General features: G+C 46.5%; 1 protein-coding gene across 1 annotated transcript; it reads left to right on the top strand.

Annotated features, from left to right (window-relative positions):
* The first annotated feature begins 453 nt into the window (after nt 1–453).
* ANKLE2 (ankyrin repeat and LEM domain containing 2) lies at nt 454–24,740 on the top strand. The gene is made up of 13 exons (XM_027567142.1): nt 454–701; nt 8,522–8,995; nt 10,523–10,717; nt 12,097–12,290; nt 12,370–12,558; nt 15,290–15,412; nt 17,231–17,297; nt 18,957–19,129; nt 19,864–19,970; nt 20,679–20,869; nt 21,160–21,796; nt 22,352–22,483; nt 22,835–24,740. The coding sequence occupies exons 1-13, from the start codon at nt 515–517 to the stop codon at nt 23,055–23,057; spliced, it is 2,892 nt and encodes a 963-aa protein (XP_027422943.1). The 5' UTR covers nt 454–514; the 3' UTR covers nt 23,058–24,740.
* Nucleotides 24,741–24,841: the final 101 nt, after the last annotated feature.

Raw genomic sequence — 24,841 nt, 5'->3', positions numbered from 1 at the left:
TTCCATCTAGCGCAAGAGAAACCAGAGCGGTTCATTTGTGGTTCCACCGCGACTGGAACCCGGCCCTGGCCTGAACCCCCAGCACAACCTCCTCCCTGACCCCAGAGACTCGCTCGGAAACCTGCCAGCGCCTGGACAACCCCTTTCTAGGGCTCCAGGCCGGGGCCTCAGGGATCCGTGGACCCGTCTTCGGGCCCGCCCCTTGGGGGCCGTCTGCCTGCCCGAGGACCCCGCGTGCCGGCTGCCCGCGCCACTGCCCGACCACGCCCTCACGCGCCCGGAGTCTGAAGACGCGGCGATAGTGGCCGCGCTCCCTTGTCGAGCCGCCGGGCGCCGGCGCGGGGTCAAGCGCCCTGTCTCGCGCGTGCGGATCCGGCCCCGCCCCAGCTGACCCCGGGCGCGGCGCCGTCAGGCAGTGGTGCAGGCAGCCTGGCGCGTGGGGTCCTCGAGCGAGCGGGCCTCGGCGGAGGCGGCGGCGGCGGCGGCGGCGGCGGCACCCGGGCCAGTTGTGGCGATGCTGTGGCCGCGGCTGGCGGCGACTGAGTGGGCGGCGTTGGCCTGGGAGTTGCTGGGCGCCTCGGTGCTGCTGATCGCGGTGCGCTGGCTTGTGCGGCGGTTGGACAGGCGGCCGCGGGGCCTGGGTCAGAGCGGTCCACCCGACCCGCCGTCCCGCGCGGTCGCGGGCCCAGCCCCGGATTCAGGTAAGACCGGTTCGCGGGTGGGCCCGCTCCCTTGCCCGGGCTTGGGTCCTCCTTCCCGTCTTCTCCCACCCTCCTCCCCGGCTCGGGTTCCCCCGAGCTTCTCCTCTCCGAGCTTGGATCCCTCTCCCCGGCGTGAGTCGGTGTTCTGGGAAGAGACTTGAAGTAAAACGCGCGAGTCCTTGACTTGCAGACGGTGAGAGCGCCGCAAAGCTGGACGCCCGGGAGCACGTCTGTGCCCAGTTTTGTGGGTTTGAGCCCCCTGATTTGACCGAGAAGGCAGTGTGCACCCTGCGTGCATCCCAGATCCTCCTTCGTTCAGTTTTCTTTCACCGCGTTGCCGGCAAGTTTGGTTTCTTCCTGAAGGATAAAAAACAGTTTCTCAAGTACCCATCAGGAGATAGAATTTTATTAGCAGAAAGCACAGTTGATGACCCTACCTAGATCTCTCGGGGCTGCAGCGCTCCTTACAGATGACTTAGTGTTTACAGCTGAGGGAGCAGGCCTCAGGAAGGTCCCGCACGGCGGGGATGACAAGTCCCAGGCAGAAGCCGTGTGGAGATGCAGGCCTGTTGACACAGGTCCAGCTAGCCCTCCAGCCTGTTTGGTTTTTGGTTGTTTACCTTCTCTCACCCCTTCAGGAAGTTTCAGGTTATGTCTTTAGTGAATAGCATGCTGCTATGTCCAGGTACACTGTCAGCACTGTGTCAGAAAGCCCATTGTGACAGAAAACCCTGTCAGAAAACAGGACGCCCCAGTGAAAGACTATGCAGACACTAAGACTGAAGACGGTTGGGGCCAGTGGTGTCTGAAAAGTGAAGGGAAAGCCGCTGTCAGTCTCTTTGCAACCTGATGGACTGTAGCCTGCCAGGCTCCTCTGTCCATAGGATTCTCCCAGCAAGAATACTGGGGTGGGTTGCCCTTCCCTTCTGCAGAGGAATCTTCTGACCCAGGCAAGGAACCCGGGTCTCTTGCATTGCAGGCAGATTCTTTATTTAGGGTCTGAGCCACCAAAGTCTAAGAAATTACAGTTCGGAGTGTCTTATTTATTTCTTTTTAAATTTTTAACTTATATTTTTAAGTCACTTAAGACAAAAAATTACAAAAATGGTACAGAAGAAATAAACACATGTGAAAAGATGTTCAACATCACTAGCCAGTCATGAAATTGCAGATTAAACTTAAAATGAGATATCACTACACATCTATGAGAATGGCTAAAATAAAAAATACCAATGACATTTGGTAATGCTAGTGGAAACCCTGAGAAACTGGGTCTCATTTACTGCTGATAGAAATTTTTTTTTTTTTTTTTAATTTACTGCTGGTAAAAAATTTTAAGGTGCAATCATTCTGAAGTCAAACTCCCAGTTTCTCAAATAGTTGAACCTGTACTTCACTCATGGGCATTTATCCTAGAAGGTCGAAAACTTATTTTCACACGAAAACCCTTATGCAAACGTTTATAACTTCATTTGTAATTGCCAAAAACTGGAACAGCCCAGATGTGTCTGAAGGATAAAACTGGCACCTTCATGCTGTGGAATGCTGCTCAGCAGTGATGCCAGACTGTTGATCCATCAGCAGCTCGGATGGATCTCAAGGGCATTATGCCGAGTGAAAAAAGCCAACCTCAAAAGGTCTGTAGTGTATAATTCTATTTACATAACGTGAAGTGAAGGTATTATAACAACGGAGGACTCCTCAGTGGTTTTCATGGGTAGAGAACAGTGGAGGAGGTTGGATGTGACAGTCAAGAGTTGGCAGGAAGATCTTTGTGGTGATGGAACAGTTCAGTAATTTAGCATGTCTGTGTGAAGCTATTCGTGTGATAAACGATCATATGGTAAGTGGTCACGGAGTTACATACAAAGACACAAGAGGAGAGTGACTGCAGAACCCGGTGAGGATGTGGTTAGTTCAGTGTGTAGTGCCGGGGTCTGCTGCCTGGGTTGGATGCAGTGTTTCAGGTGTCCCACTGAGGGAAGCCACATGGTGAGTCCACAAGACCTCTGTACCATTTTTCAACTTCTTGTGTTTATAATTAAAATATAAAATAGTTAAAGAAACCCTGTATACATCCACTTAGATTCCCAAATGTTAGGATCTTGTGTAATCATACTGCTTGCTAGTAGTAAAGTCAGGAAGTGTTATACAGTCTGCAGACCTGCCTCAGTTTCTTAATCTGTATATTTATGTCTCTATCAAATGAATGGACATGTTGCAGATACTTCTAACTCTAGCCCAAGGGTCAGTAAACTATGGCCCACAGGCCGAATCTGGCTCCTACCTGTTTTTGGAAGACAGCCATCTTTCATCTATGGCTCTTGAGTGTTTGCAGGTTCTTTGGCTCATAGAGCCTCAAAATTTACTCTCGGCCCTTTACAGAAATTTTCTGAGTCCTATTGTAGCCTCTCCCTTCTCTGTCAGTGAGGAGCCTGGGTCTCAGCAGCCACAATATATCCAACTATTTGCTGATACCTAGAGGACACACAAAAAGCTTCAGAATCACTAACTTATACCACTGTGAACACCTACCTTCCAGCTAGAGTGTCTGTGTACCCTTCCTGTCTTTACCCTTAGAGGAAAGCATCATGTGTTATTTTTCAGTGGTTATATTCCTTCTCCCATTCATTGTGTTACTAACTTGTAATACTGATGAGCACATTTGTTTTGGTTTGTATTCCACTTGGAGGTCTCCCCTATCTATTTGTTTATTTACATAGTTTTTCTGTGTGTGAATCACAGACATGTTACTAAAAGTCAGAACATAAAATCATTCAGAAGTGTCCTCTCCCCTGCCCTCTGGCCTTCCTATCTGTTTCGCACCCTCCCCTGAAGCTAACTAGTCTCATTATTTTCTGCTTTATCTTTTCTTTCCCACACATGAGCAAATATTTGTGTATTAAGGATATCAGTAACAGAGGATATATGTTTGTCTTTATTCAAGTTGACTTTCTAGCATACTGTGTATTCTGCAAGGCTAATAAGCTTGTATTACTTAGTAATAACTTCGTATCCCTGACATTTATGGATACTTTGTCAGTGTCAAACACATGCATTATTTTATCTAATTCTTGTTAAGCTAAGAAGTAGAGCTATTATTATATCTGTTTTATAGATGAGGAAACTGAGGCTTAGAGTTTACATAACTTGCTCAGGGTCGCACAGTTAGTGATATAATATAATTGTTCTCTTCATGGCTTACTTGGTTGCAAGGACAAACCCCTCTTCAGATTAGCCTATATGAAAAAGATAGCTTTAACTGTTTGTAGTAGCCAGAACATGGAAGCAACCTAGATACCCATTGACAGATGAATGGATAAAGAAGTTGTGTTGTGTGTATATATATACATATATGTGTGTGTATATATATACATATATATGTGTGTATGTATATACACAATGGAATATTGTTTAGCTATAAAAAGGAGCAAATTTGAGTCAGATCTAGTGAGGTGGATGAACCTAGAGACTGTTATACAGAGTGAAGTTGCAAGTCAGAAAGAGAAAAACAAATATCATATATTAACATATATATATGGAATCTAGAAAAATGCTATTGATGAACCTATTCGCAGGGTAGCAGTAGTGACACAGATGTAGATAACAGACTTGTGGACACAGCAGGGAAGCAGGGAATGAGAGGAACTGAGGGAGTAGCGTTGAAACATACATTACCATATGTAAAATAGATGGGAATTTGCTATATTTTGTAGGGAGCTCTACCCAGTGCTCTGTGACAACCTAGAGGGCTAGGAGGTGGGAGGGAGGTTCAAGAGGGGAGGGGATATATGTATAACTATGGCTGATTCATGTTGATGTATGACAGAAATCTTTACAACATTATAAAGCAATTATCCTCCAATTAAAAATATTAGGTTGGTGTAAAAGTAGTTGCAGTTTTGCATTGTTAAATTTTGCCATTTGATATTAGAATACATTCTTAAATACATGTGGTTATGTTATCATTTTAATGTGTGTTTCTCCCTTTTTTTTTCTTTTGCTGATGACTTATTACTTGCTGTTAATTTTATATTTATTTTAGACTATAGAAATGATGTTAAGCAAAAAGCAGATTTGAGCGATTTTTTTTTTAATTTGAGTTCAGAATGGGCCGTAAAGCATTGAGACAACTTGAGACATCAACACATTTGGCCCAGGAACTGCTGATGAACGTACAATGCAGTGGTGGTTCGAGAAGTTTTGCAAAGGAGACGAGAGCCTTGAAGATGAGGCACTTAGTGGCCGGCCACTAGAAGTTGACAGCGACCAATAGAGAGCAATCACTGAAGCTTATCCTCTTACAGCTACACGAGAGGTTGCTGAAGAACTCAACATTGACCGTTCTGTGGTCATTTGGCATTTGAAGCAAATTGGAAAGGTGAAAAAGCTTGTTAAATGGGTACTGCTTGAACTGACCGAAAATTTTAAAAAATCGTTATTTTGGAGTGTTGTCAGCTTTTATTCTACTCAACAACAACGAACCATTTCTTGATCAGATTGTGACATGCAACAAAAAGTGGATTGTATACAACAGCTGGCTCAGTGGTTGGACCGAGAAGTTCCGAGAAGGATAACTTCCCAAAGCTAAACTTGCAGCAAAAAAAGGTCTTGGTCACCATTGGTGCTTTGCTGCTGTACTGATACACTGCAGCTTTCTGAATCTTGGCAAAACCCTTATATCTGAGAAGTGCGCTCAGCAAATCGATGAAATGCACTGGATACTGCAGCGCCTGCAGCTGGCATTGGTCAACAAAACGGGCCGAATTCTCCACAATACCTGGCCACACATCACACAATCAACCCTTCAAAAGTTGAACGAATTAGGCTACAAAGTTTTGCCTCATCTGTCATATTCACCTGACCTCTTACCAGCTGACTACCACTTCTTCAAGCATCTCAACAACTTTTTGCAGGGAAAGCACTTCCACACCAGCAGGAGGTAGAAAATGCTTTCCAAAAGTTCGTCAAGTCTTGAAGCATGGATTTTTTTTTTCTCATTGGGAAAAAATGTGTTGATTGTAATGGTTCCTATTTTGATTAATAAAGATGTGTTTGAGGCTGGTTATAATGATTTAAAATTCATGGTCAGAAACTGCAATTACTTTTTCATCAATCTAATAAATTTTTTTAAAGGATAGCTTTAGAGTCAGGACACAGGGATGGTATATGCAAAAGAGAATATTATCAGGATCAGGTGGAGTTTCTGTCCATTTGTTCATAACATGTGCCCCAGTCCTCCCCACCCCTGCTTTGCCTTGCGTGTGGCTTCAGTAAGATTTTTGAAGTCTTGGAGTGTGTGAGTGGGGGAAGGGTGGTATAAAAATTTATTTAAAAAGAAAAATACAGAAATAACTATCATTCAGCTGTTACTGAATCCAAGCTCACTCTGCTTGCTGCATGACAGGCCAGTGAATTGGAGATAAGGTGTTGAGGCAAGGATTAAGCACTCATTTATGTACCCTTGACACCCATCTCTGTTTTTCTCACTCTGAATGTCTTCTGAATCTCAGACTTGAAAATCAAAATGCCTACTTGATGTGCAGTGGGTGTCTCTGATGCTCAATTCCTAAATCCCCATTTGCATCTTTCATATTCTCTGCCTCAGGGAGAATTGCTTTCTAGGCATCTAGACTGGAAATCTAGGTATTACTATGGGCCCACTACAGTCCCTCCAAACCCCAACCCTGGCATCTCATCTGTGGTCAAGACATCCTGTTTCTCTAGTCTGAGCCCTCACCTCCAGCCCCAGTAACTGCAGCAGTGACCCGTGCTCTGTCCTTTCTTACCTTCTCCCAATTTTAGCTAACCATCCTTAAACCTGTACCATAGATTTAACTGCTCTTTCTCTAAATGTATTGATGAAAGCTCCAGCTCTAGTTCACGTCCATTTGATTGGTGACTGTATAACTTGAACAAGTCACTTAGCTTCTCTGATTTAGGATCTCCATCTATGAAGCAAGGGTGAGCAATGGCAATAAACTTTCATGCGGAGTTACCGTGAATTTTAAATAACTTAGTGCTGACAGAGTGCTTAGGATAGAACCAGGCACGTGGAAATCCCCCACATGTTAAATGTTCGCTGTTTGTCATCAGTATTAGCAAAATGACTTCCAGAGCTATCTGTGGCGCTTCTGTTTAAATCTTTGTATAATTTCTCATCATGTATGGAATAAAGTACAGATGTATCTGTAGGATAAATTTCTGGAGTTGGAGTTTTGATGGACATTGCCCAGTTGCTTTCCTGGGGATTTCTTCCTAATTATTCTGCAGCTGGGCTTCCCAGGTGCCCCTAGAGGTAAAGAGCCTGACTGTTAATGCAGGAGACAGAAGAGACACAGGTTTGATCCCTGGGTCAGGAAGATCCCCTGGAGGAAGGCATGGCAACCCACTCCAGTATTTTTGCCTGGAGAATTCCATGGACAGAGGAGCCTGGTGGGCTACAGTCCATGGGGTCACAAAGAGTTGGACACGACTGAAGCGACTTAGCACATACACACATATTGCAACTGGCGACAAGTGGTGCACCTGTTTCTCCAGCATGCTGGCCTCCCTAGAATGTCGCTGTGATGACATTGTGTCATAGACTCCAAAGAGTATGGGGAAATAATGGATTGAGATGAAGCTTTGAAGTCAACCTTTTTTTTTTTGGTCACAGTGTGTTGCTTTCGGGATCTTAGTTCCCCAGTCAAGGGTCAAGCCCCCTGCAATGGAAGCATGGAGTCCTAACCAGGGAGTTCCCTGAAGCCAGCTGTTTTGCCACTTTTTTAAAAAAATGGAAGTATAGTTGATTTACAATATAATATTAGTTTCAGGTTACAGCATGGTGATTCAGTATTTTTACATATTGTACTCCATTAAAAGTTATTACAAGATAATGGTTATAATTCCCTGTGATGTAAACCTATCCTTCATCCTTGTCTATTTTATACATAGTAGTTTGCATTTCTTAATCCCATACCAGATCTTGCCCCTCCCTTCCCTCCCCACCAGTAAGCACTAGTTCTCTTTTATCTGTGAGTGTTTCTTTCTTGTTGTATTCACTAGTTTTATTTTCTAGATTCCTCATACACGTAACTACACATAGTTTTTGTCTTTTTGTCTGACTTCTTTCACTAAGCATAATACCATCCAAGCGCTTCTGTGTTGTTGCAAATGGCAAAATTTCATTTTTTTGTAGCTTGGCTATTGTGAATAATGCTGCTATGAACATTGGGGGTGCTCATATCGTTTCAGATTAGCGTTTTTGTTTCCTTTGGGTGTGTGTATATAGACAGATAGATATATCCCAAAAGTGGGATTGCTGGATCATATGGTAGTTGTGTTTTTAGTTTTTTGAGGAACCTCCATACTGTTTTTCCATTGTGGCTATACCATTTTGCAGTCTCATCAACAGTGTACAAGAGTTCCCTTTTCTGTACATCTCCAGCCTTTGATATTTGTAGACTTTCTGATGATAACTATTCTGACAGTGTTAGGTGATATCTCATTGTGGTTTTGACTTGAATTTCTCTAATAATTAGTGATGTTGGGTACCTTTTATGTCCCTGTTGGCCATCTGTGTATCTTTGGAGAAATGTCTGTCTTCACAGGTCTTCAGGTCTTCACCTCTATAGTTAAGTTTATTCCTAGGCATTTTATCCTTTTTGATGTTATTTTAAACAGGATTTGTTACTTTCTCTTTCTGGTAGTTCATTATTAGTGTATAAAAAAGCAGCAGATTTCTGTACATGAATCTTGTATCCTGCAACTTTGCTGAATTTGTTTAAGGAAAGACATACTTACAACCATCAAATTGATTTTCGTTCTTTTGGGCCTAGGTAAAATGACAATGGATACCATCTTGGCGCGATTGAAGCTCCTGAATCCAGATGAGCTTAGAGAAGAGATTGTCAAAGCTGGATTGAAATGTGGACCCATTACATCAACAACCAGGTTCATTTTTGAGAAAAAACTGGCTCAGGCTTTATTAGAGCGTGGTACACTGCCTTCACACCTGTCCGACCCTGGTGCCGCAGATGCCCCATCCCTGGGCCAGGACACACAAAGGATTGTGAAGTCTGCAGTAGGGAGCCCAGCTGAGCAGGTCAGCTTTTCTGAAGACAGAGACTTTGGTTATAGTGTGGGCTTGAATCCTCCAGAGGAAGACGCCGTGACATCTAAGACCTGTTCAGCGCCCTTCAGTGCCTCAGGCGGCATCAACAGCCAGAAAGCCGTGCTGAGGGCCTCTGCAGAGGTGCCTCTCTACTACGGGGTGTGCCCAGCGGCCTTCGAGGATACTCCAGCAAGAAATGGTAATGTGACCAGTAGGGTGCCTCTGACACAGGTGGTTCATTTACATCAGAGGAGAGGGATTTTGAAAGATCACAAACTACAGAAGAGAATAAAGAAGACTTTAGTCACCATAATCTCATTCCTTCAAACTAACCATTGTTCACATTTTTATATAGAACGCTCCTAAATTTTTTGTAAATCTATAGGAATTTTTAGAAATTAAGGAAATTGGATTCTGTGAAGATATAGTTCACTTATAAATATTTATGGACTGGCTCCATTTTTTGATTAATCATCTCCCTCACTTTTTTTTAATTCTCTGTAACCTGACCACCTTTTATATTAATGAATGCAAATGGCCAGTGAATTATAATTTTCAACATTAAAGAATTGTAATTTTAAATAAGACTAAAATAGCGTTGGAAAGAAGTATTGAAAGCTTGATATTGATCAGAACGAAGTTACTTTTTGTAAAACAGTGTACATAATATGTACATTTTATATATGTATGTGTGGTCCATAAAGATGAAATTTATTCCTCCCCACCCAGATCTTACTGTTTTGTGTATCATTCCTGACCCTGCTTACTATGTTTTATCTATGTATTTAAATTTTAATTACTTTTATATTTTTAATATATTTTAATTTACATTTAACATATATATGTAAGTACATACATTATTTTTATTTTTATAAAATTGGTAAGAGTGTCAGGTCAAAAGGTTTTTTGTATTTTTTTTCAGTATGCATTTTTAAAACTGAAAGCTACGGTCCTCCAAAAGATATTACTATTTGCTATGAATGAGTGACTTTTTAGCCTCTCTATAATATGAAATGTACATTTTTGTCTATCTGAAAAGGGAAAACAAGTATCTTGTTTCTGTTCTGTCAACCATACTCATGTTATTAAACTTCCCTTTTGGTCTTTTCAAATAAGGGAAACCTGCCTTATTTTTATATCTAGTACCCTTTTTGTGTGTGTATTTTTTATTTATTTATTTATGGCTGTGCTGGGTCTTTGTTGTTACACTTGGGCTTTCTCTAGTTGCAGTACACGGGCTTCTCATTGCTGTGACTTCTCGTTGCAGATCACAGGCTCTAGGGCAAGGGCTCAGTAGTTGCCTTACTTTGTGGCATGTGGAAATCGTCCCAAAGCAGGGATTGAACCCATGTCTTCTGCATTGGCAGGCAGATTTTTAACCACTAGACCACTAGGGAAGTCCAATAGTCATAGTTATTTGGCTTACTTTTAAAATTATTAAATTTTATTTTTATATCCTTAGGTGTAAAAACTGCATATACATATATAAAATATTTATCATTTATATCCATGCATATTCATATGATCAAACTTTCTGTATTCTTTTTGCTAACTGAAGCCCTTTTTTTTTTTCGAAGATTAAAAATCTGAAATATTAATGAGAGAAAAATTAGGCTATTGGGTAACAATTGTTAATTAACAAACCCAGGGGGCTTCAAGTGTGAATTAGGTGACAAGGGCTCCTGTTAATCGTCTCTGATTTTCCTTTGTCGCTTTTCCCATACAGAAAGGATTCACGTTTATGAAGATAAAAAGGAAGCCTTACAAGCTGTCAAGATGAACAAAGGATCCCGATTTAAAGCTTTTACAAACCGAGAAGATGCTGAGAAATTTGCCAGAGGAAGTTGTGATTATTTCCCTTCTCCAAGCAAAACCTCTTTACCACTTTCTCCTGTGAAAACGGCACCACTCTTTAGCAATGGTGGGTTAAAAGCTCATTTATATAGCAGTTCATATCTGGCATTACTGTCAGATTTACTCCTGGGTATTTTACACCCTCTTTCTTGGTAACTAGTTTTCTCCACCTTTGAGAGAAGTCCAGTGTGCTGGGAGTAGAGAACTGAGGCCTGGGCCATAGAGCACTGGAGGAGGATGGGTCAGTTGGCTGGTCTGGGTTGAGGCAACAGGAGCTGAGTGGGCCAGGCAGCTGTTGAGGCCCCAAAGCTGACAGGGCTGTGGGAGAAGCAGCGAAAGGGCCTCCATTGCCGTGTTCTGTCCCTCTTATTGCACTTTCTCTCCTGCAGCCTGTTGGGTTCTAGGCCTTTTTAGGTGCTGAGACCTATCTACTTCCGCCCCAAAGCTACACCTTCTTCTAAGACTCGTGGTACTTGCTTGTACCTGTGCTTATGAAAGCACTTGGTTGTGCATGTGCTCAGTCCTGTCCGACTCTTCGTGACCCCATGGACTGTAGCCCCCCAGGCTCCTCTGTCCATGGAATTTTTCAAGCAAGGATACTGGAGTGGGTTGCCATTTCCTTCTCCAGGGGATCTTCCCGACCAGGGTCAAACCTGCATTCTCTTACATCTCCTGCATTGGTAGGATTCTTTACCCCTACATCACCAGGGAAGCCCAAGTGGTACCTGCTTGGCTTCAAAAGAGTTCTCCAGTAGTTGAGCTTGCCTGCGGGAGCTGTCCAGCCGGAAACGTGGCCACTGCCACTCCCAGCTCAGGACCAGGGTCTTGTGAGGGGCCTTTGCTTTCAGCATCATACAAAACCCCAGTGGACTAGCCTCGTTCTGGCCCCTCCGTGAGCTCACAGCGGCCCTGCTTCGCAGGCTGGCTGGGGTTCCTGAGGAAGCAAGTGGCTCTCCTTGCAGGCAGTTGGCCTTTGATCAAGAGTGCTGTGTGCCTCCTCTTCTATCGCTTCATGGAGGCACTTCCTCCATGGAAGCCAGGATGATTCCCAACACTTACAGGTTTCCCTGTTCACGTTTGGTGACAGTTCCTCAAATGGCTTTCACACACGCACAGGTGTTGTGATTCAGCCAGTAGACCTTCCTCTTGACTCTGCCTTGCTGGGGATGCTCCTTGTTCTTGCAAGGTCCCGTGCAGGAGTGGATCGTATCCTTGGCCTTGTGCCCATATCCTTCCTCCCCCTGCTGAGCTTCACAGCCTGTCCTTCACTGCCCGAGGCTGGGACACGCATCCATCTGCTGCAGATCGTCCTTGTTTCTTAAGCTTTTACTCCCAAGTAGATCATCAGCGTCTATGGGAAAGATTTTTCTTGTCAGTGAAGCACATAGTGGATAATGATAAAATGTTTGTGAAATACAATGTCTTTCAATTGTCTTTTTGTGACAGACGGGTTGTACTTGTCTGAGTCAGAAACAGCCAGCAAAGAGCGAGCAAACAGCTATAAAAATCCACGCACACAAGACCTCACTGCCAAACTTCGGAAAGCTGTGGAGAAGGGAGACGAAGACACCTTTTCCGACCTCATCTGGAGTAATCCCCGGTATCTGATTGGTTCAGGGGACAACCCAACCATCGTACAGGTAAACCTACTTCTAGCATCATTAGCATCAAGACTGCAGGTGATGAAAGCGAAGCTCAGAGTCTGCTGTTTTCTTTCAGGAAGGGTGTCGGTACAATGTCATGCATGTGGCTGCCAAAGAGAACCAGGCTGCTGTGTGCCAGCTCACCCTAGAGACGCTGGAGAACCCCGAGTTCATGCGGCTCATGTACCCAGATGACGAGCCGCACATGCTGGAGAAGCGCATTTGCTATGTGGTGGACCTGTACCTCAACACACCGGACAGAGCGGTATGCCTTGTAGCCATCCTGGGGTGGAAACAGTATTTGGGCGTCAGCTCAGAGGAGACGCGCATTCCTTGAGGAAGAGCAGACCCGGTCACACTTGAGAAGAGCCCCCTGGCCTGGATCTCAAGTGGGGTGGAGCCGCCCCCAGGGCACTTCCCTCCTGGCCTTTGTTCAGAGAGGCTTGAGCTGAAAGGAGGGGGAGTGAATGCCCCAAAGCTAAAGGGAGCAGGAAGTAAAAAGGTTTTGGTGCCTTACAGTCCTATGTATGTCTGTTGTTTACATTTAACATTATGTGAAGAATATTTCCTGTGGGGTTAAAATGTTCAGTGGGGTGACTTTTTGTTTTTAAATATTTTATTCAGTTATTTTTGGCTATGCTGGGTCTTCATTGCTGCTCGGGCTTTTTTCTCTAGTTGCGGAGAGCAGGGTCTCCTCTCTAGTTGCAGCGTGCAAGCTTCTCACTGCAGTGGCTTCTCGTTGCAGAGTGCAGGCTCGAGGCGTGCGTGCTTCTAGTTGCAGCATGCAGGCTCGGTAGTTGCAGCTCAGAGACCCTAGAGCAGGGCTCAGTCGCTGTGGTGCACAGGCTTAGTTGCTCTGCGGCTCGTGGGATCCTCCCCACCCAGGGACTGAACTTGTATCTCCTGCATTGGCAGGCAGATTCTTCACCACTGACTGACCAGGGGGCCTCCCAGTGGGGTGATTTTTAATGGTGCATAAGGCTTAAGTAAGGATTCTTGAAACAGAAGAGTTTTACATATTTATATAAGGGAGAACCCAATGATGGCTGAGAGCCAAGGGCTGTAAATTCTGAGCAAAACCTAGGAGTTTGAGAAATCATGGTTGGCAGGAGAGGAAATAAAGACAGCCTAGTGGATTATTTTCTAACATACTGAATATGATACATTGAAATGCAGAACTGGAAGCAAGAATAACTTTTCTCACAAGAGAGAAAAGGAGGAAGGGAAAAATTTTGGCCATGCTGGCAAAATTAAAGAAGAGCATAAAAGAGGAAACAGTGGTTACATGAAAGCAGTAGTAAGTGTGAAATAGGCCAGAGAGAACAAAGTCATAGTATATTAGACTAAGTGTGAACAAACTGAATCAGGGTGTGTGACAGTGCAGTTGGGAAGTGTGACTTCTTGATGCGATACAGGCCCGTGTGCCCTGCCAGAAGTGTAATACAGTGTTTTTCGTGCCTGTGTAGCGCTCGTTGAAAACATGCGTGTGTGTCCACAGAGGCCACTGGATAAGTTCTTGAAATTAGGTATTACAGATCCCATTCTTCGACCATGAGGCACTGAGAGTAGGAATTGCTTAAAGTGTTGACCTCCAAGCCCAGGGCTCAGCAGAGGGCGTGGTGTGAAGGAGAAGCTGGATGAGCCAGGAGTGGCTAGAGGACCCAGAGGCCCCCAGCTGTTCGGGAATGAAAGTTGCTGGCAGGTGTGAGGGGAGTGACTGGGGTCAAGCTGCTAAAGCTCAGAGCAGGTTAGGAAAGTATGTTATGTGCTTGAGGAAGAGGGGTAGCCAGAAGGAAGGGGAGTGTGGAGGGCGCTTTGCACTCTGATATCTTGAACACTGAGTGGACACAGCTGGCCTTGATGTGCAGCGGCCCCAGCCCCCTGGGCCTGGCTGGGAGCTGTGGTGATGCTGCAGCCTTGGCCACAGGGCTGGAGGCGGCTCAGGTAGATGGTGGACTGGGGAGGGCCTGGTTAGGAGAAGGCAGTCAAGCCAGGGCTGGCAAGGGGCAGCCTGTCCCATTCAGTCAGTATAGCTTTACTGGAGCCCAGCCCTGATCCTTCTGTGTGTCTACAGCTATGGTGGGTGGGCCGGGTGTGTGTGGCAGAGCCTAGTGGTCTTTGGAGCCCTGGCTGTTTACTGTGTGGGGTAGCCAGGGGCGGTGTCAGCAGCTCCTGGAGACAGTGAGATGACCTTAGAAGGTGCAGAACGGGGGTGGAGCTGCTCTGAGGGTATCTGCTTGCACTGGGGCCTGGGGTCACCTTGGAGAAGGGGGACTGGAGCCGGGAGTGTGGGTGCGGACAGCAGGGCCCTGGGGACTCTAGATAGCTGGGAAAGATGCTCTGACCACGCAGCATGGCATGTAGAGGGAGGAACCCGAGGGCTGGAACGTGTGGTGGTTGCAGGTGGACCTAAGCAGATTCTGTTTTGGCCGAACTGCCTCCTAGTCTGCGGCCATCCAAGTGAACATGCCGGGGGCGGTGGCTCCACAGCTCAGGGGCCTGCTGGTCTGTGGGGAGACTGGGGAGGGATTGAATTGGAAAACCTTGTGGAGTCAGAAGGGGAGAGTTTCATTTATTGCAATACTAGCCATTGGAGAGAGTTCTGACTACAGACCAAATCATGGGCTTTGCTCAATTCTAGATCTTGTTTTAATCTATTTGTTTTACCTTATGAGCATTGATTATAAGACACTGTACTGGGCCCTGAATTGTTAAAGCTGCTGTTTGCTGACCGGGTGTTACACCCTAGCTCTGTTGTAAGCTCCCCCCAGCCACTGGACACACAGGGACGGAGCGTTAAGCTGGGCTAATGCCCTGGCATAAAGTGGGTGTATGCTAGTGTGCCAGTTACTTTTCAGCTATAAAGACACTGCCTTTTTATAGTCTTTTATTTTTAAGGGTTTTTGTTTGTTTTACTAAATACCTATTTTTAGTAACTTGAAGCAACTTTATGAACCAAAAAAGTTTATATAAGTGTTCTTTTGCATTTCTCCCAGGGCTATGACACACCATTGCATTTTGCTTGTAAGTTTGGAAATGTAGATGTGGTCAATGTGCTTTCTTCACACCCTTTGATTGTAAAAAACCCAAGGAATAAATATGATAAAACACCTGAAGACGTAAGTACCTATTAAAATCTTATTACATAGTTTTAGAAATGAAAATAATTACAAGGTCTGCAACCACAGCTACTGTGAAGACACAAGTAACTGTGTGCACGTGTTTGCCTTATGGCAACAGAAGCTTGATTGTCAAGTAAGATGTACTCTGAAGAAGATGCCTCTGTAGAGCCAGGAGGGAGTGAACTGCCCTAGTTTGCAGATTTTATTTTCCTGAACTGGGTGGTCAAGCTGTCCTTGGTGGCTCACTGTGTTTTGATAAGTTCCCTCTGCATCCTTCAGCTCACCAGGGTCAGAGAGAACATGGGAGGTGGTGCTTGTGCTGCTGATGGTGGTGGTCGTGGATGATAGAGATGGTGAGGATGGAGTCGGTTGTGATGGTGGTGATGGCGGCGGTGGTGGTGGTAATGTGAGACGATGGTGAGGATGATGGTAACTGGTGAGGGATAATGGAGGCGGTGGTGATGATGTGATGAGGATGGTGCTGCTCGTGTGTTCTCTCGGTGTGCACTAGGAGCTGTCCTGCGCCCCTCTTCTATATTCTCACCTGGCCCATACAAGCCTTAGGGACAGGCCTTGTCAGAATGTATGTCAGCAGTTGAGCAAAATGCGCTTTAGAGAAGGCAGCAGTGCCTCTGTGCAGTGAGGCAGCGAGAAAGGTGGACCTGAGAGAACTGGAAGATGGGTTACTTTGTAACATGCACGGGGCTGTTGGCTGGCTTGGACCTGCCCACCCTGTGGAAATAGAATTTGTAAGATCCTGTTCTGGCAGTGGCACCTCCTTTTCATTTGCTGTGATTATGTAAGTTGCACCCACTTCTGTAGCAAGTTTAGAATTCACATAAAAAGAATAAAATTTACCAGCCAATTCTGCAACTCAGAAATTACCATTATTTTGGATAAATCTGACTCAACTTTCTGTGTGCATGTGTGTGCGTTTTCTCAATGTAAGATGGTGACACATTTTTGTTTCACTTTTTATTTTGTATCATGATGATAGCCTTGATAGTTTCAGGTAAACTGGCTGAGGGACTCAGCCATACATATATATGTATCCATTCTCCAAACTCACCTCCCATCTAGGCTGCCACATAACATGAGCAGAGTTCCATGTGCCATACAGTAGGTGGTGACACTTCTTTAAAGCATTGGACTTCTCTCACAACCAGTTACAGAGTTTAGAAGAAAATGTTGCACTACTTGAAGGGTTCACTGTGCAGTGGTAATTTGTTTTTCTCACAGGCTGGCAGGAGATGGTAATTTTGTGGTTCCTTCCTTTTTATTTTAAGGTTATTGGTTTTTTATTGTTTGTAGCTAAAATGTTACAGTTCTCTATATTCTCTAATGTCTGAGAACATTGATTCCTGTAGTTGCAAAAATGAAACATCTGTGTCCCTGTTCAGTAGAAGTTGTATTTCAGTCCAACCAAACCGTAGAAGACAGACTCCCAGGCAGTGAAGTGTATAGTCCTGAGGTATGGACATGTCTGCTCTGAATTGATGGTTCACCTTAAGGTTTCCTTTCCTTGCAGAAAATTAGGAAATGTAGACAGCATGAAGAAAGAAGGTAAAATTTACCTGTAATCTCAGAGTTTGTTCTCCTTGTCCTGGCCCCTTGGAGCTTTTACAAAACATTGAAGAAGGAAGATTGCATTGTTAAACATACATTTTTTATCGTGGGCTTTATGAAATACTCAGCGTTAGGATCTATCTGTCCTTGTTGTGTTGACTTTAATACTTGCTTCTGCAAAATCATTTTCATGATAAGAAAACGTGATAAATTCAATTCAGAGTGTTCACTTATCTTTTTTTTTAATAGGTTATTTGTGAAAGAAGCAAAAACAAATCTGTAGAACTGAAGGAGCGGATTCGAGACTACTTAAAGGGTAAGGTGGGGAGTGGGCGCCCAGAGTGAGGAGGAGGCCCTCCATGAAGGTCCTGGCAGCATCTAGGCTGCCTTGTCTGTGGGAGTGAAGCCAGGGGGCTGTTGGGACCCCCTCAGAATTACCCTGGGTTCCACTTCCCTTTTCTGGGAGACCAAGTTGTCTGTCACTTGACTGTTGCTTGCAGCCTCACGCCTTGACCTCTGCAGCCTCTTGGGCAGCAGGTGCCTCTGGCCGCTCTTCTTTGGCCACAGCCTGCAGGGCAGCCAGAAGGCGGGAGAGGCCTGCCTGGAGCCCCTGTGTCAGTCGTTTGGTGGCTCCCTGTCCTTCACCGCCCTCTGCCCAGGCTGTCCCCATCTCCGTTTCTTCGACCTCCCGGCCCTGGATCACCACTATCCAGGCCAAGGGCTTCTCAGACCAGGGCCCGTGGGGCAGTCCTTCCTGCTCGGTTTCCCGGAGCCTCCAGCCTCTGGACCAGAGTGCCCAAGCTGTGTCCCAGCCAGCCTACAGGCTCCAGGGCACCTGGCGGTGGAAAGCCCCGCTTCCTACCCGCTTTTTCCTCTCTGTTGTTTCCAGGGAGTTTGAGCAGTTGGCAGCAGCTTGCTTAATGGCCTTGCTGCAGATACTGGAAGCTCTTTGCCTCCCCTGTGTGTTCATCTTTATCTACTTCTCTCTGGTTTCCATTCCTGCCCAGATCCCTGGTGGTTTCTTTAGTGCAGGGCTTGGTGAGGCCTCTTGGTATGAAGTCTTACAGGCCCCCAGCAGCCACCACCATCGCTTGCGTGGTGTCCTTGGTGCTTTCCTGCCACATTGTCCCTGTGGCCTCACAGCCTTTGTCCTTTCCAGGTTCCATACCAAAGTGTGTGATTCCAGGTCTGTTCGGAGATATGTGTTCAGTGATACCTGAACACATATGTTCAGATATGTGTTCTGAACATATGTGTTACAATGTTAAAATTGTAACACAAAACAGAATAGGAGTTGGGGGAGGATGGAGGTTGACATGCATCTTCTTTGTAAGGTTTCTCCAGCTCCTCTTCAGCTGCTCTGGTTCACAGGTCCCTCTCAGTCCTCCTACGAACCTGGAAACAAGCATGTATTTGCTGCTCCCCTTTCCTTTTTTCTTCTCCTCCTTATTTCTCTGCAGAGGAAGAGTGTGGGGCTCTTTAGGTGCAGGAGTCTGGCACAGACTGACCTCTCTTCAGTTGCTCTGGCTCCAGAGCTTTCTCAGCCTTTTTACAGTTAACATCTTTGACTGGCATGCAGAGCCTGTGGGGTAATAATCCAGCTGATTCTCAGGCTGATTCCCAGGGCCTAACGGCCACTGTTGGAGAAGGCAATGGCAACCCACTCCAGTACTCTTGCCTGGAAGACCCCATGGATGGAGGAGCCTGGTGGGCTGCAGTCCATGGGGTCATGAAGAGTCGGACGCGGCTGAGCGACTTCACTTTCACTCTTCACTTTCATGCATTGGAGAAGGAAATGGCAACCCTCTCCAGTGTTCTTGCCTGGAGAATCCCAGGGACGGGGGAGCCTGGTGGGCTGCCGTCTGTGGGGTCTCACAGAGTTGGACACGACTGAAGCGACTTAGCAGCAGCAACGGCCACTGTGGTGCAGGCTGTCCACACACATCACCTAGCCCCATGTGTTTTCTCCTCCCAGGTCACTACTATGTGCCCCTCCTGAGGGCAGAGGACACGTCTTCTCCTGTGATCGGGGAGCTGTGGTCTTCAGACCAGACAGGCGAGGTCTCTCACATTGGCCACACTGGAGGCTTCCCCAAAGACCCTGTTCTAACCCTTCGAGCCTTCGCAGGGCCCCTGAGTCCATCCAAGGTGAGCATCTGTGGAAGGTTCTGAAACAACTCCTGGCTGTCCCCACCAGGAGTGCTGGGTTTTTCCAGCCTTTCGCTTTGTGCTTGGTCCTGGAGACCAGGTCTCATGAAACTCCAATGAGTTGTCAGTGAGGCTTCAGAACTTTCCTGGAGGAACAAGTGTCTTGACTCTATTATTGTTAGCTAGAGCAGGTATGTGACAAGCGGTGCTCCCAAGAAATGAGGTTTACCCGGGCTTACTCTCCCCATGCTGGCATTACCTGCGCCCCCCATCTGTGCCCATGGACCTTGCACAGCATATGCCCATTCCATTGTACTTGGGTTTGTGCTGTCACTAGGAAACTTCCACTTGCAGACTCTGAAGTTCACCTTCCAGACGGAGGTACTTCATATACTGACCTGTATGCACTCTTTCCTCTTAGTAAAAGAAAGCTGTAGTTAGTTACCTTCAACTATAAAATGTTAGGAATAGATTTAGCTGCATGAAACATAAAAAGCACACACATTATTGGGCAGCAGGTCTGTAGGGTCTCCCTCAAAGCCTCCTGGTTCAGTTCTGACCCTCATCCCGGCCCAGACCTTGCCAGGGTCCCTCCTGGCCTCTACTGTGATACAACTGAAGTTCCGTAGCTCCAGAGCAGGAGGGCATGTTGCCTGCACTGTGTTTGGGGTTGGGCGGGGGCACTGCCTGGCAATGTGGGTGCATAGCGCATCTCAACACACTTTCTGTTCTAGGCAGAAGATTTTCGCCGACTCTGGAAAACCCCGCCTCGAGAGAAAGCGGGCTTCTTCCACAGTGTCAGGAAATCTGATCCAGAAAGAGGCATTGAGAGAGTGGGAAGGTACTTAAAGAGCACGAAGTGCCAAAGAGCCGAGTGGTGGTATCTTGTGTGCTGTGTGCCAGTGTGCTTGGTGCTTGGGACTTTCAAAATAGTAATTCCCAGAAGTCCTTACTGGTAGACTTTAAAGCCTTTTTACTAAGGTCTAATTTGCAGAGGTGTACACTGCAGCCTGTGCAGCAAGGCTCCATGAAAACAGTCCCTCCTGGCAGTCAGGTGGGGCATCCAAGGAGCGTGAGGCTGTGTGGGGAAAGGAGCCACACAGGGAGACTTTTTCGTAAAATATGTGCCCAGCTTTAAGTTCACAACTTGAAAAAGACCTCTAAACATTTATGTCTGGCCCAAACCAGAATTGTCTTCAACTTTGTACTGTTGTTTTATGAAAACCAAAATGTTCTTTGTTAGTGGAGTTTTACAGTTTGCCCTTTTTTATCTCTGGTGAGTGTTGGTGTAAGTGGAATGGTTTGTTTTAAGTGGTACCTTTCTCACCCGTGACCTTGACTCATTCCATAGCACAGTCTTACCCTGTGAGGGGGACACTGCTTCAGGAAGTTAAGCATACTCTTTCAGCCCCAAATTTAGGATAAAATGAAACCAAGGTTGCAGGTGCAGTTTGGGCATTTCTAGCATAAAGTGGCTCTTTTCTGTGTAGTCAGTTCTGTGAGTTTTTCTTCTGCTCTCAAAACTGGTTAATTTGCTTTATTCTTACAGGGAGCTGGCTCATGAACTGGGGTATCCCTGGGTCGAATACTGGGACTTTCTGGGCTGTTTTGTTGATCTGTCTTCCCAGGCAGGCCTGCAAAAGCTGGAAGAATACCTTACTCAGCAGGAAGTAGGCAAAAAGCACCTACAAGACATGGGAGAAAATGCAGCGTGTCGCCAGGAGGATGCCTCAGCCCTAGGTAAGGACACGCAGTGCATCCAAGGCTGGTGAGACTGGCAGCCGTCCTGTGGCCAGGTCTGTGGGAACCTGTGGCTTCTCATTTTCTTGCCCATGAGGGGGCACAGCTGGGCCTGGAGCCTGTAATTCTGTCTGCAAGGTCCTGCTTGACTTTTTCCAAGGTTTTCTGTCTTAAGCAACAAGGAGGAGGCTTTAAATATGGGAGTGACTTGGCACAGCGTTTGTGCTATCCGCGGTGACATCCCGAAGTCCCCTTGTCAACACCTCTGAGAGCTGGTTTCTCTCCCTCAGGCCGTCAGAGGAAGTGCAGCAATTCCATCTCTGTGAGGGCGTTTCTAGATGAAGACGATGACATGAGCTTGGAAGAGATAAAAAACCGGCAAAACACAGCTCGAAACAACACCCCGCCCAGGGCAGCTGCTTTTGGAGACTTGGGGTGTGACATCCTCCCCTTGGAGCAGACAGAACTTATCGAAGCCTCAGCCCCGACCAGTCCCCACAGCAGCAGAAATGGGTTTTGCAGCCCTCTAAGGGATGGCAAGACCCTGGGTGGGAAGAGGCCCAAGGCCCAGAGTGGGGAGGAAGACCTCCGCTCACCCATCTCCGGCTTGACTGTTGAGTTTGATAAACTGAATTTGCAGAATCTAGAAAGTAGCTTTTCTAAGACACCAAATCAAAGAGTGAAAACTAGAGATAAGAAGGTCCTGACATCAAGAGTGAACGCGGGAGGAAGTGACGTGTTAGAACCTCTTGCTGCTGATAGACTTGGAAATAACCAGGGAAGGACAGAAAATGAGATGTCTGCTGGAATTGCTAACATGTGCCTGAATCCAGACAGTTCTGTGCACGAGCCCCGCTATGGCAATGGCTCGGAGCCCTCGGAGATTCCCGCCTCAAAGGAGCCTGTCCAGAGGCTCTTCCTTTTTGGGTATGAGTCGGGGAGCACGCACGTGTGTTGGGGGGGGTGGGCACAGGCACCAGTATGATTCTTGGACACTTCCCTCCACCCCGGCCAGTCTGACAGGCACTTGTTCAATCTGTCTCACGAGTTGGTGGCTTTCTATCCATCCTCATTGGTCCTCCAAGCCAGTGGGAGACAGCATTTTCCTTCCTGGCTCCTCCTTGCGTCCACTGTACTTCCCACCATGACTGAGCTGTCCTATGAGTTTTAGGAAGAAAGGCCATCTTGGGGTCAGTCTCAGTTGTCCAGCTGATGGCCTGTTCCCACTTCTGCTCTGTCTTCCTGGAGGTGGTAATACACAGAGCGCGTCTTATCAGCAGGGCTGGGGCTGGGGTCTCCTCCCTGTGGGTAGCACGTTCCCTCTGCCATCCCCGCCCATGCTAGTCCCACCCTCACCCTCACCCCCACCCCCAAACTGGATTGCAGCCTGCAGCTAGTGCCTGCGGTGCTGGTAATGGACTCAGTGGTGCTGGATTTCTGGGTGTAATCATGGAGGTTCTTGCTTCTTCTCGTGCCTTCTAGAGAAGAGCCGTCAAAACTGGATCGGGATGTTCTGGCAGCCCTGGAGTGCACGGATGTGGACCCTCGCCAGTACCCGGCCGTACACAGGTGGAGGAGCGCTGTCCTTTGCTACTCGCCTTCGGACAGACAGAGGTACCCACAGGCCCAGGGATCAGAGTTGCTAGATTCGTGGGGAAATTCACACAGATCCGATAGCCAAGCTGGTGGGAAGTCCCCTGACGTGTGGCTGGGGGTGACAAAGGGGAAGGGTGCTGCTGACAAGTGGGTGCGGGACGGAAGTAGCCCAGGTTCCTGCTCAGGGTCACATGCCACTCGTGTGGGGAATGGTAATGAGCTTTCAGTCTTCAGGGCTCACAGCTCCCAGGCTTGCAGCACCTCTGCCAGTGTTCTCTCGGGGGCAGGGGCCCAGATCCTGTCTTTGGCCTCCACTCGCCCCATCCCATCCAGCCATCCATGCTGACTGCCCGTTCTTGGTTTCCTCAGCTGGTCCAGCCCCTCGCTGAAAGGGAAGTTGAAGTCTCAGCTCCTGGACGTCAGTAGCCCTCCTAGCGGCAGCCCTGGGAGAAGCAGCCCTGCAGGCAGCAGCCCTGGGAAGCCTGGCTCCACACCTCACGCCTCCGGCCTGGGCAGCCCCGGGCGCTACAGTCCCGCCAACGGGGGCCACCTCCGCCGGATGGCGCGCCTGGCCCAGCTTGCCACCTTGTAGGGCCCATGCACACTGCTGGGGTTCTTGGTTTCTTCTTTGTTGTTTTGTTTGTTAAGAAAAGTACTGTGTTTATTGCTGAAATTTCACATGCCAAAATAATATTCTGATTAATTTATCAGTCCTTATTTAGAGAGTAATTTTAGAAATTGCAAATATTCTGTATAAAATTTAGCTTTCTGTTATTTAGAGAGAAGGTGAATACAAACTGCTGCAGATTTTCTGAAAACCCTCAGTGTGGTTACACAGGCTCTGTTAGCCGCCCCAGGTGCACACGTGACGGAAGAGGGCGCCAGAGAGGCTGGGTGCCCCCTGCTCCCTCGACAGTGCTGCGCTCCCTTCCGCTCTTTTCCTGAAACACAGGTGAAGTTTGTACCTCTGCCTTTTCTGGGAAGGGTCTTTGACTTTCTAGTTCATGACAAAAAATCCTCTCTGCTTTGCCGGTCAACCGTTGATTAGACACTGACAAGTTGGGCATCCAGGAGTAAAGGAGCCTTGCATGTGTCGGACAGTTGCAGCGACACTTACAGTTGGGAGTCACTGAAGACATTTAAGTGAGTGACCAGAAGATGAAACTAGCTTTTTTCTAGAGGAGAAATGGTAGCCGCTGGGAGTTACGTGAATAGTCTCACACAGGACTCACTCACCAGCGGTCCTTGGAGGGTGTTCCTTTCTCACCAGCACTTGGCCTTTCACAGTGCACCTTATGTAGCTGCCAGTGCAGTGTAATAAAGTAACCTGAATGTTGTTCCCTGGTTTTGAGGTGTACCTCGTATTTTAGAATGCATTTCAGTTGGATTGCTTTATGAAAGAGCATCACGTTTTAGTAGAGACAAAAGATTTGCTTTGGAGGAAATATCTGATCCCAGTTCTGTCCTTTCGGTGTGGTTTGTCTTCCCTCCCCCTGGGCCATACCTGCTGGAGGGTTTGCACATACAGAGCTGTGCATCCCGGAGGGCTAGGGCATTGCAGCCGAGGGGAGGGCTGTTTCTCCCGTGTTACCAGTGACCACTCACAGCAGGGTTCTGGGGGCATTGCCAGTGTTTGATCAAAAGTGAAAACTACCAATGCGTCTGCTGTCCAGTGCCTTTGTAAATCCCTTTGATTCTTCTGAACTTACTCTTTGAGACTATACAGTGATAGGAGGTAGACATAAGTGAGAGTCTTTTATTTGTAAAGATTCTGAATTGAAACTTATGTTAAAAAAAAAGAAAAGAGCTTATTTCTTTCACACAATAACAAGACATAGGTCAGGAATATCGGACCTGAGGTTAAGGTTTTAAAATTCAAAAGGTTGTTACACAGGGTGTTCTCACTTGTGTAGCAGACAACCTAGACATAAGAGAAAAATACATTCTGTTCTACAAACCAAATGGCGTTTTTAAAAGACATCTCTAGCCTCAAAGAAATCAGAACACAGATGTAGTCATAGTGATGATCTGTTTTCTCTAAAATTTGACCATACCATCCTGTATATTGTTGTAAGTATTCAGACGGAAATTAAAGTAGGGATGTGCCCTAACTTTGCAGACTGCTGTTCCTGTTTTCTCAAGTTTAGACCTTTGATTATTTCTCCATTTGTTTATATAAGTTGGCCCTGATTCCACTAAATGCATTATCATGTGTCCCGTGGCAATTTTACATCTTTTTAAAACTACTTAATGGAATAAATTATTTTTAAAACCATGTGGTAATCATTCTAAGCTTTTAGAAAGACCTCTCTCAACTGTGCCCAGGAAAAGTGCCCTTTTTAGCAAACTCTTAAGCAGTGTTTGGGTTAAACAGAA

The sequence above is a fragment of the Bos indicus x Bos taurus genome, chromosome 17 (genome assembly GCF_003369695.1).
Source record: "Bos indicus x Bos taurus breed Angus x Brahman F1 hybrid chromosome 17, Bos_hybrid_MaternalHap_v2.0, whole genome shotgun sequence".
Lineage (NCBI taxonomy): Eukaryota > Metazoa > Chordata > Mammalia > Artiodactyla > Bovidae > Bos > Bos indicus x Bos taurus.
This window is presented reverse-complemented; position numbering and strand designations above follow the sequence as displayed.

Excerpts from the sequence above, each read along its gene's own strand:
- ANKLE2 (XM_027567142.1), top strand. The coding sequence starts at position 515 with ATGCTGTGGCCGCGGCTGGCGGCGACTGAGTGGGCGGCGTTGGCCTGG. Across the intron at positions 8,996-10,522 it reads GGATACTCCAGCAAGAAATG|AAAGGATTCACGTTTATGAA; the intron begins GTAATGTGACCA and ends TTTCCCATACAG. Across the intron at positions 12,291-12,369 it reads ACAACCCAACCATCGTACAG|GAAGGGTGTCGGTACAATGT; the intron begins GTAAACCTACTT and ends GTTTTCTTTCAG.